Source organism: Neofelis nebulosa, chromosome 18, assembly GCF_028018385.1.
Source record: "Neofelis nebulosa isolate mNeoNeb1 chromosome 18, mNeoNeb1.pri, whole genome shotgun sequence".
NCBI lineage: Eukaryota > Metazoa > Chordata > Mammalia > Carnivora > Felidae > Neofelis > Neofelis nebulosa.
In genome coordinates, this window is record NC_080799.1 from 37022996 (window position 1) to 37041900 (window position 18905).

An 18905-nucleotide genomic window follows, 5' to 3' on the forward strand; every position below is an offset into this window, starting at 1 on the left:
GAAGAGAGAACAAGGGGTGGGACAGCCGCCTGGCCCCCGTTTGAACCCCATGATCGAGAGGACTTCTTCTGTCTCAGAATATCTTCATGTTTGACAAGAAGCACGGTGCACGATTCAGTTAGGAGGTGTGGGGGTTTCTTCTATGGTCTCCTTCCGTTCTTGTGTCTCCTTCCCTCCTGTGGGTCACTCTGAGGCCTGGCTTCTGTCCCCTCCACTCACGCTCCAGTGAGCCTCTCCCTGCCCCGTGCAGCAGTACCTTCCAGTCTCTGTGCTCCCGGACCCTCGAGACACCTGTCACCCTCTCTCAAACTCATGAACCATGAGATCATGACCTGAGCTGAATCAAGAGTCAGACACTTAACCGACTGAGCCACCCAGGCACCCCCGCCCCCAACCCCAGCCTTGGACCCTCTTGGCCCCCTGGCTCACTCCCTCACCTAGCCACCACTCTATGCCTGGCATGGTGCCAGGTGGCAGGGGTGCAACCATGAGGTAGGGAGCAAGGTGCGTCACCTGTTCTCCACGTTTCTAAGTGACATTGCCATTCACCCAGCCGGCCCCCTCAAATCCCCCTCTCCTCCACACCCCAGAACCCCCTGCTGGTCCCCTCAGTTGCCGAAGCCAGTGGATGCCACCTGCTTAGGACCCCCGGCCTCTTTCTCCTCTGCTTTGTCCCCATCACCACTACCCAAGTTCAGGTGTCTCTCCCTGTCCTGAGATTGCTTCGGTGGCCTTTCCGCATGCCCTTCCTGTCTCTGTTATTTCATCCTCAAGCCAGAGCTGTCCTTTCAGACAACAGAAATCTGGTCCCGTCACATCTCTGCTTAAAATTCTGTAAGGATTCTTCTCCTCAACCCCAGAAAACCTTAGCTCCTTATCTTCTTTTTCTGCTCCCTTTCTGTGTCTCTCCTCCCCCACCCCTGCCTCCATACTTCTCTCACCTCCCTCCTTCCTTGTTTTCTTCTTCTCTCCTTCTTTATTTTTCTTCTTTCTCTCTCCTTCCCCCACTTTCTCCTTAGCTGACTCCCCACCCCCCCCATCTCCTTCCAGCAAGGATTTGAACATCTTCAACTCAGTGCCAAAATATTATCTACTAAGTTCCCTTATATGACAGACTCGACTACAAATACCTTGGATACATCAACGAGCAAATGATCAGACAAGATATTCCTGACCTCATAGAGCTTATATTCTACCAGGGACAACCAGACAGGAAACAGTAAACATGGTAAGGAAGCCATAGGAGTTATATGGAACGTGAAGGTGTTAAGTGTTTGAAACCAGATCCTATGGTGCTCTACATCTGAGCCAGAAGCACGGGCCTCCCCTTGGGCCCACCTCCCCCTTTGCCCCCCAGCCTCATGCTTCCCCTACTCCAGGCATTTTTGCTTACGTTTCTTTGGCCCCAAGCTGCTTGCTGTTCTCTATACACGCCATATGCTTTATACTTCTGCAGTTTGCACACTGTCCCCTTTGCATGGACACTCTCTATGGGGCTCTCTGGCCTGTGCCCAGTTGCCTTCCATTTGGAAACAGTGAAGGGGTCACCTGCTCTGGACCCTTATGCCCCCTCTCGCTGGGTCAGGTGGACTCCCTCTTTCTGGATCCACCCCTGGTTCCTTGTTCATTCCCGGGTCTTGGCTGTCAGCCCTTCTGGACTGTGGGCCCCCTGAGGATGGGCCGAGCTCTGTGGCTTTGTCACCGAGTGAGTCTAGAAGGCTAGCGAGCTTCCCTCCCCTATCTCTGGTCTCGATTTTCTCATGTATAAAGCGGGAAGAAAGACAGCCATCCACGGGTTTCTCATGGTTGCCACAGGGTTGCAGCAAATACCAAATACCTGAGGGTGACGTGTTGGGGTGCTCCCTGCCTCAGAGACTCTGAAGAAGGGATCCCTACCATGCCCAACGACTCTGGAGACGACGAACCAGCCTGAGCCTGCAGAGCTCCGCAGCCGACCGGGTCCTGGCCCAACGCCAGCCCTGAGTGTGGCCGGAACTGGAGCCCCCAGGGCTGAGCAGGAACACAAATGGGCCGTCATCGATTGTGTTTTCTTCCTTTCAAACACTCATTTGGAACCCTTTCCAGAGGCTGCACGTCACTTTGAATCCACATTGAATTGACATTCAATTTTCCCTTTTATGCCAGTTCTTAGGAAAACACTCAAACCGTCAATTTTTCTGTTAAAACCTCTCTCTTCCCACTCCCTGTTTACCATTTCCTAATGCCTTTTGAGCTCGGGGTTCAATGTGATGGTGAACTCAGGTCACAATGAGTCCATCCTCTTTTTCTGAGTTTCCAGCGGGTCCTGCTTCCTACTCGTTGGGGGAAACAAACGGACGTAGCCTTTGGATACGTGCGTGTGTGCACAGAGCACAAGCAGTCGCATGAGAATGGAGTGTCGTCCTGTTCGAGGGGCCAGTGGCATCCATGTTTGGTCTCCTGGTCTTCAAGAGTATGAGAGATGAACAAGCTTGATGCTCTTAAAATTCCTGGGTCTGTGTGTGTTACGGGAAGCTCCACGTGCTGTTAGCTTTGTGGGGGAAGCGATTAGCACGCAGAATGTTATGTCCTAGTGGCATGGGGCCGATGAGAGGTGGCTAAATCTCTTGGTGTTGGTCTGGGGCTCGTTCTGCTATCTGGAAACATCCCTTTTAGAGGAAGAAGACAGTGAAGGATGATCTTGGGGCGGTATTTGAATATATGTAACAGGATCCCCTCCCACCCCCCCCCCCCACCCGCCCCGTTTAACCTAGCAAGCAGGTTAAAATTCATAAAGAGGAGGGATGCCATTGCTTGGTGGTGGGGAGCGAATGCTTTGGGATCGAACAAAATCCAAATTAATGCCCTCGGACGTGAACACTGTCTCCTGCATGTGTTTGCACCAATGGTTAAATGAGACGCCGTGGGGAAGGCGAGCGCTCTGCAATCAACAATCTGGAGACAGCAGCCAGTGTGGGTCAGGCACGATGCTGACGGGCTGTGCGCAGGGCTCATCTCATCCACGAGGCGGGTAGGTGGCGGTTGCTTTTCCTGTCTCTCGGCGGAGGAAACGGAGGCTTAATGCTGTTGAGTCAGTTTCTCAAGGCCACAGAGCTGCTATGTGGGAGAGCAGAGGTTTGAACTCAGCTCTGTCTCATCGCCAGATCAGTGTGCCTGCCACCACACCGACTCCCTTCCCGCGACTGCGGGGTCTGCGCTCTCTTGCAAAGCAGTTACAGCCCCCCTGTTACAGCATGTGAAAGAACGGGAAGGGCCATGCCTGCTCGGTGGCCCCGTCCAGAGAAGGTTGTTGTCATAGCCCACTAAGTTGTAGGCTCCGCGGGGTCGGGGGTGACTGATGACCGCAAGGCTGCTCGGGGACTTTGGGTCCCTGGGGAACAGAGAGGTGGGTGGCAGTGTGCTCTCTGAAAGGACCGCCCCCCCCCCCCCCCCCCCGCCCCCAGGAGCTTCTTCTTTCCACCTGGTCCAGTGCCTCAGGCCACCATGAGGTCCAAGGGCTCCTCAAGGGCCCCCTTCACTCCAGGGAGGAACCTGGGAGAAGCCTCTCTAGCTTCAGCTTCAGGCTCTGCTTGCTTGCTTCATGGATTTTTTTTTTTTATTATTACAGTAAAACCCATATAACGTAAGGTTTACCGTGCAATCCTGTTAAAGTGTACAACTCGGTGGCATTAAGTACACGGCCCGTGTGATGCAACCACCGTCCTATTTCCGGAACTTTTTCATCGCCCCCAAAGGAAACCCAGGGCCCGTTGGCCACGTTTCTCATTTCTGTCTCCGTCCCGGCCCCGGGCAGGCTGCGCGTCCCGCCTCTGCGGTTCGCCTGTTCCGGTCGCGTCGCGCACATGGCGTCACGCGTTTTGCGTCTGGCTTCCTGTGCCGAGGAGAGGTAGCGAGAGGGGCTTGGAAGTGAGGTGTGGACTGGGGAGGGGAGCGAGATGCCCTGTGCTCACGAGAGCCCTGAGCAGTGTGGACGTCGGATCTGTTCCCTGGGTGTGGAGGGGCGGGGCCACCGTTCTGTCCGAACCTGTTGGAGTCCCGAGCTCTGGACAGCAAGTGGCAAGAGTGGAGACACTGAGGGATACGAGCCCAGCCTCCCCCGAAGTTGTGCATTTGTTTCCCGCGTTCAGATTGTCAGAGCTCGGGCAGGAGAGGATTCCTGAGATCCGCCTCCGGCTCCTTCGACTTACGCCCGCGTTCGCGCCACACGCAGGCGGCCACACGTCCCCGGCTCCATCCGCGCCCCTAACTCAGCCGCTGCTTCTCTCACTCCTTCCTTCACTCTGTCATTCATTCATTCATGCCTCCGCTTACTCATACCTTCCGCTAACGCGCTCCGAGCTCCACCAGATACGCAGAGCCGGGCTGGGTGCTGTTGCTGCAGAGATGAATTAGCATGAATCTAGTTGCGTGGAGACAGATACTTAAATAGACACTCGGAATACCTGCTGACGAGATCGACGGTAGAGGCCTGGACAGCGTGTTCCACGAGCGCCGTGGGGGTGGAGGGGGGGTGGAGAGGACAAAAGAGGAGGCGGCCGCTCCACGTGCGGTGGGTGAGCTGGCTCGTTTGTCTGCACTCCGTGGTTCACGGGGCTCTTGCCTGTCGCCAAGTCCTGGGTACCCAGCACCCCTCCAGGTAACCAGAGTCCCACTAGGTCCATTTTACAGATGAAAACGTGGAGGTGCGGAGAGACTTGGCGACTGGCTCCAGCCTGCAGCTGGGCCAGAGAGCAGGAGAGAGGGTGGCTGTGCCCGGTGCAGTCCTTGGTCGCACGGCACACGGGCACGGACACCATCTGGGTGGCGGCCACCACTCCCCTGGTTCCTGGGTGGCTCCAGCTCTCTCCCGGGAGTGGGGACGGTTCACCCTGGGGAAGCCCCTCTTCCTTGCCTTCCCCACAGTACATTCTGACTCACGGGCCCCCACCGCCCCAAAGCCCTTTGTCAGGTGAGATACAGGGACTGACAGGCTGTGACACGTGGCCGTCTCAGCCGGGGAGGCTGGATGGAAAGAACCCTGTAGCACCGCTCCTCCAAGCTCGGTCCGTGCATCTTCATTTCCACCGTGTGCTGAATCTGAATCTGCATCTGCCGTGGAGCAAGATCCCCCAGGGATTCCTGGGCCCATTAAAATAAGTAAGGACCTCTCGATAAGCCTCAACTTCCTCACCTGTAAAATGGGAACCGAAACACTTCTCCCGAAAGGTCACTTTGCAGATTAAACGGCTGCAAAGCTCTCTGCTTAGCTGGCGAGCCATCCTGGTTTGCCCAGCCCTGCGGGGCTTGGGGGTGCTAGGCTCTCAGCGTGAGCCCCGGACGACTTGTCCACCTGCTGTCAGCTCGGTGCCCGGCACACAGTCAGAGCGGCTGCGGAGTTGTGTGTCCTTACTGGGACATTTAGGAAACACGTGGGGAGGAGCCACAGGAGGGCTCTTCGCGTCTGCATTAATGCTGCGCTGGCGCTGGCGGCTGGTAGTGTTGTGGGTTTCCTTGTCGCCAGCCCGGTTGATTCTTTCGCGAGGACAACAACCCCCGTAATCCGAGCTCTCATGAATCAAGCTCTTGATGTGCGAGAGCCACACATGCATTATCTCAATCACAAGCTCCTTCAAATAGGGAACAAATTCCCTTCACTTCACGAACGAGAAAATGGAGCCTCACAGGTACCCCGTATCTTGCCCAGGCCTCTGACGTCAGTAAAAGGAAGGGGCCAAGGCTGAGCCCTCTGTGCCTTCAGTCGCACCAACAGACAGACCCCCAAAGGGAGAGGTAATTACCTGCCGAGGTTCAGCTCTCAGAGCTCTTCGTAGACATTTGTTAGAGAACCAGGGGCATTTTGAAGACATTTCTACTCTAATGTTTACAGCCGGGGCCCGCCCCTCACAAGGGTTATGGGAAAGCCTGAAATTCTCCTTTTTCCACAAACAAAGCTGCCCCCTTCAGTCCGGCAGTGGCCCTCTGAGTGTGACAGCCAGAGACGAAAGCTTAACAAACAGGACCTGTTTGTGTTTTCTCCTTGCTGCAACAGCATAATGACAAGCGATTATTGTTGGTGGCAACTTGTCCTGTCTTTGGTCTGGGTCATGGCAGCGGTGGCTCTCAGAGTCCCCGAGCGGGAGCCAGTCTTGGTGACATATTAAAGGAAAAACAGAAACAAAGGAAGGATGAAGGGCTCACGCAGGGAGGAGGGAGCTGTGTGGGGAGAGGCAGCTGATCCTGGGGAAAAAGTGCAGGTCAGAGACAGGAAGGGTGACAAGCGGAAGGACAGCGTAGTTTTGTAATCCAAGCTCAGAATGAACGCCGTTACTCTCCGCCTTTTTTCCTAGCCAACGTGGTCAGGAATCATTGTTTGCCAGTGACAGAAAAGCTCATTCAAACGGGCTTAAGCAAAATGAGGTGATTAATTGGGACATGCAGTGACAACGAGGGTGCGATGGCTTCAGGTATGACCGGAACAAGATGCTCACCAAGCGTATCAGGACTTGGTAACTCTGTCTTTCCGCTTCGCCTTTGGTGCTCAAGATGGTGCATGGTGGCCAATGGCTGCCAGAAATCCTGGCTGAGCATCCTTCCAGGTTCAAGTTTAACAATAAGAGAAACTGTCTTTGCCCAGTCACTTTTTCCAGAAATCCCAAGAGTCACTCTGATTGGACCTGTTAGGACACATTCCTACCCCTGAACTGATGGCTGACACTGTGGGGTTTGGATGAGCCAGTGGGTTTGGCTGACGGCTCTCTGTGGAAATTCACTATTACCAGGAAGGGAAGAGAGGGGATGCTCGGTGGTTGGAATTACAGGTGCCCGTCACGTGTCTCAGAGAGGGTTGTGCTTCTCTAAGAAAACAAACCTGAAAGAAATGGCTTCTGATGCATAGAGCAAGGCCGGTAGCTCAGTCACGGTTGGGACTGGGAAAAAAAGAAAAAAAGATGCCCCATACTTAGGTTTATCAGCAGCTCGGAGACCTGACTCAGTGCTCATTGGTCTCTGGTCAGGTAGAATCTCCCTGTAGCTTTCTACGTGAGAGTGGCTGGACCTAGCCTCAGACAATCCATCATCACGAATGACCCGGTTTAGGAGCCTTGAGTCAGACACTCACCCGCAGGTTGACAGAGCACCAGGTGAAGCCAGTTTGGGCTTTTGGTGTGTCCTTGCACAGAAATAAGAGCCTCGGTCTCAGCAGGTGTGTCTTCTTGGCCAGGCTGCTGACGATCTAGAAAGCAGGGCTGGGTCCCAGAGCAGCAATCATCGTGTGGTTCTGAAGCACGTAGAGGGTGTTGGGCTGCCCCCAACCAGTTGCAGTGGGACTCAAGGAATGCATCTCCCCATGCGTTTGTGTATTTTCTGTGTATTCTCTCCTCGGGCATCGCATCACTTGCTAGAGGAGGAGCCTGGGTCTGGATGACGGACTGGGACTGGGTCTGGAATGCCCAGGCAGACATGGGAGTTCTAGGCACACCACTGGACGTTAGGGTACCAGTTGACTCAACAGTAGATCGTTATGTGCAAACAGTTCTGTGCCTCACTGACCATCCATGTAGGCTCCTCTCTTGGCACAGATCAGAATTACAAAGGAAAGAATTGGGCTGCCTCACATGAAACCCCCACACCCCCAGGTCATCTCCCAGCTTCCCTGCCAGAAGATACTCCTTGGTGCATTTAGTAGATGAATTGTTTGGAGTGAGACTGCCCTGGGAATTAAATCAGACCCCTTACCATGATCTTCAGGACACGTGCTGTGTGATATGGTCTCTGCCTTCTGGCCTCATTCATCTCTCACCTTTCTCTCTCTCTGCCTCGCTCATTAAACTATAGCTGTTTTGATCTTCCTTCTGTTCCCTGAACTTGCCAAACCCCTTCCTACCACATGCCGCTCCTTCTTCTCAGATGGCTTTCCTTACCCCACCCTGGCCCTCAGCTTTGCCTGGCTGACTCCTGCTTCACATTCTTTTGATCGGCTCCAGCGCGGCGGACCGGCAGATCTAAAGTGGTGTTCCTCTCCACTCCTGAACTGTTACATCATCTGAGTTCCTTGAAGTTATTCTGTGTGTCGATGTCATTCTTTCTCTTCTGTCTGTTCCCTTGAGAATGCAAACTTCGTAAAAGCAGGGACCTTCACTTTTGGTAGCCTCTTTCCCTAGATTCCCTCGCCTGGAACAACGCCTGGCACGTAGCTGGAGTTTGTTAAATCTGTTGAATGGATGAAAAGCAATCAATAGATGAATGTTTCTGGAGCAGTGGGTTGCTCAAATGCATAAAGCACTAGTCTCTCTCTTTCTACCCACAGGCAGCCTTGCAGATGCAGAATGATGCTTCCAGTTTTTTCCCCAAAGTAGCGGCCCAGTGCCCTGAGTCACTGAGGTTGAGGGTGCCTGAGGGTGTTAAGAGGGACTCGGAAGGACACTGTGCCCTGCCCTTAAAAATTCTAGTCTGAGGAGCCGGGCGAGATGCGTGCCTCCCAGTAACTAGGCAACCACCCACCAGTCAGGGCTGAGGAGTGACGTGTAAAGGCAGAGATACTGGAAATTCACAAGTGGGAGTGCTAAGGACTCCATGATGGACGTGGGAGTCGTGGCTTGGTGGTCAAGGCCGGCATCTTCACCACAGTCATGGCCAACTCAGCCTGACCAAGCCCTTCCTATATGCCAAGGGCTTTATGTACATCACCTCACAAAATATGTGCAGCAGCCCTTCGGGGTGGTGACCGTTACCGTCATTTTCCATTTCTTGGATGGGGAAACAGAGGCTTGGGTGAAGGAACTTTCTCGCATCAAGAAGCTGTTCCTGGGGCGCCTGGGTGGCTCAGTCGGTTGAGCCTCCGACTTCAGCTCAGGTCACGATCCTGCGGTCCGTGAGTTCGAGCCCCGCGTCGGGCTCTGTGCTGACGGCTCAGAGCCTGGAGCCTGCTTCGGATTCTGTGTCTCCCTCTCTCTCTGCCCCTCCCCCACTCATGCTCTGGCTCTCTCTGTCTCTCAAAAATGAATAAATGTTAAAAAAAAATTTTTTTAAAAGAACCTGATCCTGCTCAGGCTGTCCGCAAAGCCCCTGTTCCTCCTACACACCCCCTGTTCCTTGTGGTTTCTCTGTGTAGAAAACGTTTCCCCCTTGAGGGCATCATGACACAGTAAAGACGGCTCTGAATTAGGAGGTGAGAGACCCTGGGTCTGTTCCTGAGATCCCACTGATTTATGTGAAACTGGAAGCAAGTCATTAAGATTTTAAAGCCTGTTTCCTCCCCTAGAAGATAGAGAAAGTGGACTTAGAGGTACCAAGTCTTGCTGAACATAAGCATATTCTGGAGAAAATACATATTTTAGACAACGATTCTGATCCAGTGGGGGTGGCCCGGAGCCCAGAGATCTGAGGGCCTGAGAAATTCCCCAAGGGAGCATAGCTACAAGGTTGGATACCAGACTGAGATTAATGTCTTCAACCCTGCCTGCACATTACATTCACCCAGGGAATTAAAAAATCCCAGACCCTATCCCAGACCCTATCCCAGACCAAGTCAGTTGGCATCTTTAGGTGTGGGGCTGGTGGGGGTGGGAGACCACTAGTTTGGAGATGTGGCTCGTGTGCCTGAGAAGCCATAGTTAATTTTATTCAGTTCTTGGAAAGTAAGGCTGAATACTCACCTGCAGCCAGTAGGTGCTATACTGGAAGCCCAGGCTAGGAAGAGGTTGAAGACTTGGTCATTCTAAGAGGGTCCATTCCTTCCTCCATCCCCAACCATAGAGCTCATCTTAGAATTTATCTTATGTGTTCCTCATTTCCTGCAGCCCAGTGTGAGAGCCTAGTGCACAGACTCTGAGTTAAGATTGGAGTGTCTGTCCTGGTCTTCAACCCAGAGCCCAGCAGCCACCCTGGTTGGGAACCCACCAGTCACCAGACACTTGAGATTCAACTTCTCATTTGAAGAGAGAAGGAGAGAACAGAGAACGGTGGTGTTAGGTCATTTTAGAAGAATCATGGTGGATTGGCTTCTGGGAGAAGCAAAATGGGGGGCAGAATGGAAATGATGAAATGGTGCAATGAGCACAGGTTGCTGATAGAGGAGTTCTGTGTTGGTGGGTGATGGGGCGAATGTGCTTTTGGGAAATGATAGCCAGAGGGAGGAAGATTTCCTTTGGTTTTCCTTCCGAGCACACATTCGTTATCTTCATTAGCTCACTCAGCGATTCGTCTTGTCACGTGCTTGTAGGGTACCTGACCTCACTCGGGGTACTCCGATGGATGCTAAGCCCCAGACCTTGAGTCCAAACTGTGATGGGGCTGTGTGTGTGTTTTTATTTTATCCTGAAGGTTGTGAGAGCTACTGAAAAAAATTTAAGCAGGAGGACATCATGCTCCAGTTTGAACTTTATAAAAAGTAACCAGAGCAGCAGTGTGGAAGGTGGGTGGGAGAGGGACAGGACTGGGATAGGGACTCCACACAGGAGGTTCTTGCTGTTGTTTGAGAGTGAACCACCGTGAGACTGGAACATGAGCACGTGTAATAGGGAGAGGAAAAAGAAATAAACCTGTGGGGTGATAAAGACATAATGGATGCCTCTAGCTTCAATGGTGGTTACCTGTTGTACTAAATGTGGGAAGAGATCCCTCCTGTCCTGAAAGGAAAAAAAAATGAGGGATAAAACACAAATCATGAAACAGTTCAATAAGTAGAGGTTGCTTGGAATGAAATTTTGTTTTTGTGAATCATGAAGCTGATGTGTTTTGGAAAATGGTACCCGGGTATGGTTTCCTCTCTTAGCCCCAGTCTTCCGCACCAACTGATTGCCAGTTGATGTGAGATCATTGGCAATGGTTTTCCATTTCTGGGGCATTTTCCTTTCTAGTTGGATGCCTCAAAAATGATTAAGTGGTGGTTATTTACACCCCCCCCCACACACACACACACACTCTTCTGTTTCCTATTCTGCACACCTGAAATCAGGGTGTCCTAGTAGCTAAGCATCCAAATTCTGCATTCAGACTGCCTGGTCTTGAATCCTGGCCCTGCCATGTACCAGCTGTATGAGTTTAGGCAAGTTACTTTCTCTCAACCTGAGTTTTAAAATCTGTAATACAGGGATAATATTAAGACGTTTTACGACATGCTACGTTGTCCTACATATTGCATATGCCCAGTAAAGTTTAGCTGTGATGTTGGCCATGATGACGGTAATTCGGGTAAGGAGGAGAGGGAGATGGATAGATGATGTGATGATAGATGGTGGTGGTGGTGATGGAAGAGGAAGAGGAAGAGGAGAATGGCTGATGATGGGATAGAGATCCTCCAGTGGGACAGAGCTTATATGTATGTGAGAGTGCTACTCTTCTGAATCCTCAGGCTTATCACGTCTGGTGCCTTTACAGAAATAAAATATATTTAAAAGCTCAGTCCATACACAGTAAGACTGGCAGGAAACACATCAAGGCTCACCAGGACAGTCCTCTACCAAGAGAAAGAAAATCCCCAAGGTGTCCCTCTCAATGTTTGCTGGGTCACCTACATCATTATATTTTGTTTGTTTTGGTACCCAAAGGAAAATAAGCTATGGAAATGTGTGCAGCGTTGACAACAGGTGACCAATTCTCTCATGCCTCCTAGGAATGAACTTCGTGCTCATTTATTTCCTCTCCAAATATATATTGAGCCCCTGCTATGTGTCAAACATTGTTCTAGGCTTTGACGATACTAACTTGGATACTATTCATGCTGCCATTGAGATGAGACCAAGGAAAACAAACCATTGGAGTTTATATACTCAGATCACAGAAATTCAGTTTCATTTGGACTGGCATGGGGCAGAAGCAGTGTTTTTTTGTTTGTTTTTTTGTAACTCTTAGGTGATTTTCCTATGCAGCCAGGAGCGAGAGCCACTGGTGTGTGTAAGAGAACTTTGAATGACATCTTGCAGTAACAAAGCTGTTGTCAGCATGGCGCCATGTGGATTTGAGGGAAGTCACTTAACCTCTCTTCCTGTGTCTTAATGAGAAACGCCATCCGTGAGGGTTATAACCACTTACAATACCTCATCCCTTGGGTCGTTAGAATCGAACAACCTTTGTGAGTGGGTAACTGAAATGAAAGTTGGTGTTAGACTCCTATTAAACATCATGCCTTGATACCCACGGTAGTCAGGTCTTCCCCTGAGCACTCAGCAAGCTCTGGAACATTCTAGAACATTAGATCAGGAACTCTCATCTACCACACCCCCTGCCTCCCTCGCTCTGTGTTTAAAACAGTTTGTTCTGTCTTCAGCAGAGCAGTGAGCCCGGGGAGAGAACTGCTTTCGCTTCAGAACCAAAGTGGGTGTCTGAAATCTGTTCCTCTCCCCCGGCTGCACACTGCCGAGGAAGCCGGTGTCAGAGGTGGTCAGAGACGGATCTGTAGAATCCGAAAAGGACAGGCTGAGTGATGGCAGGAGGTGGTAGGAGCAGGAGAGACAGCCTCTGCCGTTCAGGTAGGCAGCGGGAAGAACGTTCAGGGCCTTGAAAAAGAGGGCAGCATTTGGCATATCAGATGCCAGGCCCTGGGAGTGTGGCCAAATTCCTCCATCACCTCCTGCCAATCCATAAAAATACCTTTGAAAAATCCAGAGCTAAACGTGAGCCTCTTCAGTGTCTCGCTGTGCAGTTCTATCTGGCAAATAACTTCTCGCTTACATTCCTCCAAAAGGTATAGAGTGCCTTTGGTCCATAATGCGTTCCGGAGTTTCAGATGCCAGTGGAAACCATAGTGGTGTAGGGTGACTGTGGGAGGTCTATGAAGGACATGAGTGATGGTTTCTCTCCAAAGCATGATTCATCACCGTAAGGAAAGACAGTTCCTTCTCTTCATGCAGCCTCCTTGGGCTCAGAATGAGTGGGCTGGTTTGCGGAGGGGAGGGGCAATGTGAAACGAGCATGTCAGTAGATCCGGACATACCAGTTTCTGAAATAGGATCAGGTCCCCTTAGGTCTCTGGCACAGTCCGTGTTGTCTAGAGCACTGAGGACGATGGAGAGGAGTCCCCAGCCTATTGGGGGCAGCCATAGATGAGTCTGTCAGCCTGCCAGTTCAGCCCTTTTTCATTCTTCATGGCAGCCCCCAACCCCACCCTGGGACGGTGCTTATTATACCCACTTTAAGGCAAAGAAACTCGGATGCAGAAAGTTTCAGAATCTACCCACAGTCACACGGTTGGTTAACGCAGAGCTGAGACTTGAATTCAAGTCCAGCAAACCCGGGGGCCCATACTATTTCAGCTATAGAGTTTGACTGTTGTGCATAAAGGGGTAGGCTGGAGGGTCTATACTTAATGTGATGAAGGGTCTAGGGGAGCCATTGATGACCATAGAGGAGACAAGTGGCACGATTAAAGCAGCGTTTAGGAATTTCAATCAGGCAGTCATGAATGCGGTGAATTGTTGGGATGTCCAAGTCCAGAGTGGGAAGTGGGTAGCATAAGCCCCTGATGTGAAATACCAAGAGTCCTGACCCACGGGGAGAATAACAGTGACATCTATTTGTTGAGCACTTGACATGTGATGGCTATTGCGCTGGAAGCTTTTATACAAGGAGGTCATTTAATCCTTGCAGCTCAATGGGGAAGTGCTATTGTCACCAACAGTGTAGTGCAGGGGTGAAAAGCTGGCACCCAAAGCAGGCAAGCCTGATTCAATGCCTGTATGACCCTGCAGTACTCCCTCTACTTCTGAGTCTTTCTTCATTTGTATGATGGGCATAATGCCATTACCAGTTTAGGAAGGTGATTGGGGCTAGGATTAAATGAGATACTACATTGAAAGTGTTGAGCCACGTGACTCTCATAGGCTAAGTCCTTCTGGCACGTTAAGTGGTATAATTATTGGCATTGCCACACCCATTATACAGATGTGGAAACTGAGGCTTGGAAAGGTGAGGTGATTTTTCCCAAGGTTACAATTAGAATTGGTGCCTGAACAGCGTGACCCCGGAAGTTAGACTGTTTTCCGTCCTGGGGTGAAGACGTTAATGGGGATCAGAAGAGGGTAACACGAGAGATTCAGCTTGGACTAAAGCACCACAGGACCGGGGACCGGGGACGCCACAGGCAAAGGAGCCCGCACGTATCTTTACACAGATGGCTATGCCAGGCGAGCTCCCGGCTAATGGACTGCTGTCCTATAATCTCTCTCTTTTATGAAGTTCACAAGGCAGCCATACCCTCCTCTTTACATGGAGAGCCAGATAAGGCTGCATTTGCTCACAGCGCATGGAGCAGGGGTGCTGGTGCAACCCCAGCACCACCGGCCCCCCATCTAGCAGGTTCGATCTCCACCTCTCCACCAGTACCGGTTACCCCTAGGGAGTGTGTGTGTACATACGGATCGCCTCAGAGATCCTTTTTACTGGGTTTCAGCCATGCTCTTAGCATATGCCCTCCTGAGATCTTTCTCCATTCCTCGTGTGCTCACAGGAAGGTGCTGATCTCACTGCCTTGTGCAGTCATAGTGTAACCCTGCTGACCAGTGTCCTTGGAGCATCTTGGTTCCATGGGAATTATTACATACCCTTTGTAATTAAGTTTGGGACTCCCCAGTCCCCTCCCAGGAAACACTTGGCAGTGCTAAATTTGGTGGCTATAACTGCCTTGGGACTTCGCTTCTGTGTCTTCTTTTGGTTCTTTATGTTGTCGCTGTCTTTGGTATTTAATGAGGTTCCCTGGACAGCTGTTGAGCCTTGTAGGACTTCTCGATTCCTCTTCTGATCAATGAAGGTCACCCTCCACTAATTTCAGACATTGGATGGAGGAGTAGTAGGTTGGTGATGTTGAAAGATTTTAATTTCTGGGCGTGACATTGAAGAGTAAAAAAATGCAAAAGCTCCGACGTGGACTTCTCCCATCTGGCATTATGTTTAAACCAAGGACATTCCTCTTAGACTCCATTCACACCGTCATCTACTCATGCATTCCTTCATCCTCCATTTACTGATGGGTCATGTGCCAAGTCTTCCACTGGGTGCTGGGGACAGAGAGATGAGGACACAGCAGAATCTCTGCCCTTGAGCCATTCAGTCTTGTCGAAGCGCGATTTAAGACGTTTAATCAATCCACGAACATTGGATTTCTCCAAAAGCTACTGTAGGGAAAAAGATAATTATCCAAAGTCTTTAAATCTGTTACCCACTTTAATTGATTTAATGAGGTAAAATTCATAAAACTGTATTGTTAGAAGGAGCCCAGAGGCATTTATTCCTGTGTTTTTTCTCTCTGCCTTCAGGCCACATTGCACTTGAATTATCCCCCAAACTCATGCATTTTAGAAAAGGGAAGTATTTCGAAGAACTATGTAGCTTTTGGCCCGCTCAGATAAAACTTTCTATTCTGTGGGCACCCAGGGGGGAAACTCTGCAGACTTCTTAAAGGAGTGCCATGCACAGCTACAAGGTATTGTTTGGAAAGACGAATGATATCATCCACTCTTAATACACTCATGCATGCACACACACACACACACACACACACACACACACACACTGGAACCCCTGTATTCATAGTTTGGAGGTTAATGCGTATGGAACTACAGAATGGAAAATGAAAACATGGCTGCACTATAATAAGGACCCCTTGAGAATCCTTTTAGTTCCCTGGGGTGGGGGAGGGGGAGGAATCTATCTCAGCACTTGTCAAATTGTGTTTTGCTGTAACACACAGGCATACCTTCTGTTTAGCTGGCATCTTTGTGCCAGGCCAGCCAGTCAACAGCATGGTTTCAGCATCTGCTATCTGTAGATCTTCAATAATCCCAAGAAAGTCGTGGCTGTGTTTTGGAAAGGGGGCTGGCCTTGGAACCAGAACCTGAGTTGATTTTGAACCTCATTTCCCCCTGCCAGTAACACCACCTTCATAGGATCTCGTGGGGGATTTAACGAGTTAAGAGGCATGAAGATGGTTTGTAAATGACATAACCATAGGCATCGCCTGCCTTTTCTAAATGGAAGTATGTTCTCATGATCAGATCATGACTTGGGGAGATGTTAGGACTATTAAGGGGCCCTTTAACCCAACACAAGTCGCCATGTCACTTTCCAGAGTAAGAGCATCCAGCAGCTCCCTCTTACGCTTGAATAAGGTCTCAGCCTCTGAACATATCCCTGAGGCCACACATGATGGGATTTCTGCCAAGCCTTTTCAGCATCATCTCATCTCCCTCCTACGTCATGAGCCATAATGATTTATCTCCAGCTCTTATAATAGCCAAGGTGTATCTGCAGGTCTCCACTGACTCTAATGCCCACTCATTTCTCCTCTTCTTCACCCGGATACTCCTTCGGCATCTCCTTGTGCCTCTCTCAGCCTCTAGTCCCTGGAAATTGTTCTTCCTCAAATTCCCGCCAGATGTACAAAGGCAGAGACCCTGTCTTTGTCTGTCTTATATATCATTGTTTCCCCAAGTTCTAAAATGGTGTTGCTGCATAGTTAGGTAAGTGTTCAACAGATACTTGCTGATTCACATAGACATCCAGATAGATGTCCACCTAGCATTTATTATACTTTATATTACACAGGAGTCTAGAGTCCACGTGACAGAAATCCTACTCAAAGTGGCTCAGGTGAACTTGGGGACTTGTTGGTTCACACAACCAACAGGTCTAGAGTGAAAGTCTTTAGGCATAGCAGACTCCAGGTGCTCCAAGTATGTCATCAGGACTGTGTCTCTGTGTCCTGATGTTATCTCCCCTGAATTCATTTTCCAGTCCAGAGCCTGGGGCCAGATAGAGTTCATTGTGTTGAAGCCACATGGGCCCAAAGGTGGGGGCGGGAGGCAGGTTGTGGAATGAACTAGAGGAAAATGAGCTGGAACAAATAACAGATGTCCTTCAGGCACCAGACTGTGGGCTCCCAAGTTCAGGGTCTCTCTCCTCTGTGTATTCCCGGCATCTGTTCCCAAGCGTGGCATATAGTAGGTGCTCAGGAATGTTTGGGGATGAATACGTGTGTGATATGTTTTCCCTCCCTTCTAAGAAGGCATTTTTAAAGCCTATAAAGACAGATGGTTATATATAAACCACCTTCTGCCTCATCCTCTGTTTTGCTTTTTCTTTTTCTTTCTTTCTTTCTTTCTTTCTTTCTTTTTTTTTTTTTTTAACCTGTTGGCAGGATCCGACGTCAACCTTCTTCCAATTTGGAGCGTCCATCCAGCAACAAGCCACGGTCATGCTGAAGATCATGCAGGATTACGACTGGCATGTCTTCTCCTTGGTGACCACCATCTTCCCTGGCTACAGGGACTTTATCAGCTTCATCAAGACCACGGTGGACAACAGCTTTGTGGGCTGGGACATGCAGAACGTGATCACCCTGGACACTTCCTTCGAGGATGCAAAGACGCAAGTCCAGTTGAAGAAGATCCACTCTTCCGTCATCCTGCTCTACTGTTCCAAAGATGAGGCTGTCCTCATCCTGAGTGAGGCCCGCTCCCTGGGCCTCACTGGATATGATTTCTTCTGGATTGTCCCCAGCTTGGTTTCTGGGAACACGGAGCTCATCCCCAAAGAGTTTCCATCAGGACTCATTTCAGTCTCCTACGACGACTGGGACTACAGCCTGGAGGCGCGAGTGAGGGACGGCCTGGGCATCCTAACCACTGCCGCGTATTCCATGTTGGAGAAGTTCTCCTATATCCCTGAGGCCAAGGCCAGCTGCTACGGGCAGACGGAGAAGCCGGAGGCCCCACCACACACCCTGCACCAGTAAGAGGGCCGTCTTTGTGCTTGTGTCCCAGAATGGGACCAGTGTTTTGTTGTTTGTTTGCTTCTTTGGTTGTTGAAATACTCAGAGCAACACATACGTACTTGCTGCTGGAAATGTGCGCTGACGGTAGGGAGTGTTGTGCGTGCGCTTACGGGACTTGCTTTGTTCCGTTGATCTTAGTCTCTCCTCCCCTCACCCCCCGGCTCATCTTTCGTTTTTAAGTTCCATCAGGCTTCGTCCTCTGCAACCTTCTGTTTTTACTCGATGATACACCTTGGAAACCTACATACAAGACCTGTCTCCGTATCCATCTACGTATCTCTCGATCTATCCATTTTCTATCTATAACCGTATCTCCAGCGTGCATGTGTGTGTACATATGCATATATTTTTATATATAGATATATACACATATATGAATATATGTACAAAGATGTATATATATACACACATACACATATGTATGAATGTATGTAGATACATATGTGGGTGTCGATATACATACATATGGGTGTGTGTGTGTATTCTTTCAAACCTGTGCACATTACCTCTCTCAATAGAGATATACCATGGTTTGTTTATCCAGTCTCCATAATGATAGAAATTCAGGTTGTTTCTGATTTTTCTTTTTCCATCACAAACTAAACCACAGGGATCACCCTCCCACATGTCTCTGTGCACATGTGTCAGGGTTTCTCCAGGGCTGATTCTCAGAAGTAGAACTCTGGGGTCACAGAGCACACGCATTTAAAAATTGAAGTGTCTGTTGCCAATTTGTCCCACAAAGTAACTCTACCAATTTATATCCACGCAAGCAGTTTGTGAAGTCACCAGGCTTCCCACGTCCCCACCAACATGTCACAGTTTGGGAAAACTGCCCACGCTGGGTGTTCCATCCTCTGTTTGAGTCTGTGTCTGAATTTCTTCCCTTCTTGTGTCCTATTTTGGTAGGTCATTGGAAATCTTGGCAGATACCGCTTTTGAAGCCTCGTTGTATTCCATCACATGGATGTATCCTAATGTATTCAACCACTCCCATCTTGGTGGACGTTTAAGTTCGGTGTTTCTCAGGAGTGTCATTGTTCCTTGTGACCCATCATTATGGCTTGGCTGTTGACATTTAGAATGATCACCCCTGCACCTGTTTTGCATGCTTTTGCCTGACGTCTGGTGATTTAATCCACACTCTTTCTGTATGTAATGC

General features: G+C 50.1%; 1 protein-coding gene across 1 annotated transcript in view; it reads left to right on the top strand.

The window, feature by feature from the left end:
• Positions 1-18905, top strand: part of GRIN2A (glutamate ionotropic receptor NMDA type subunit 2A) — a 372891-nt gene that overhangs the window by 202294 nt on the left and 151692 nt on the right. The window contains exon 4 of the mRNA XM_058711579.1: positions 17108-17700. Coding sequence (XP_058567562.1) covers positions 17108-17700 — 593 coding nt within the window. The remainder of the gene's footprint in view (positions 1-17107; positions 17701-18905) is intronic.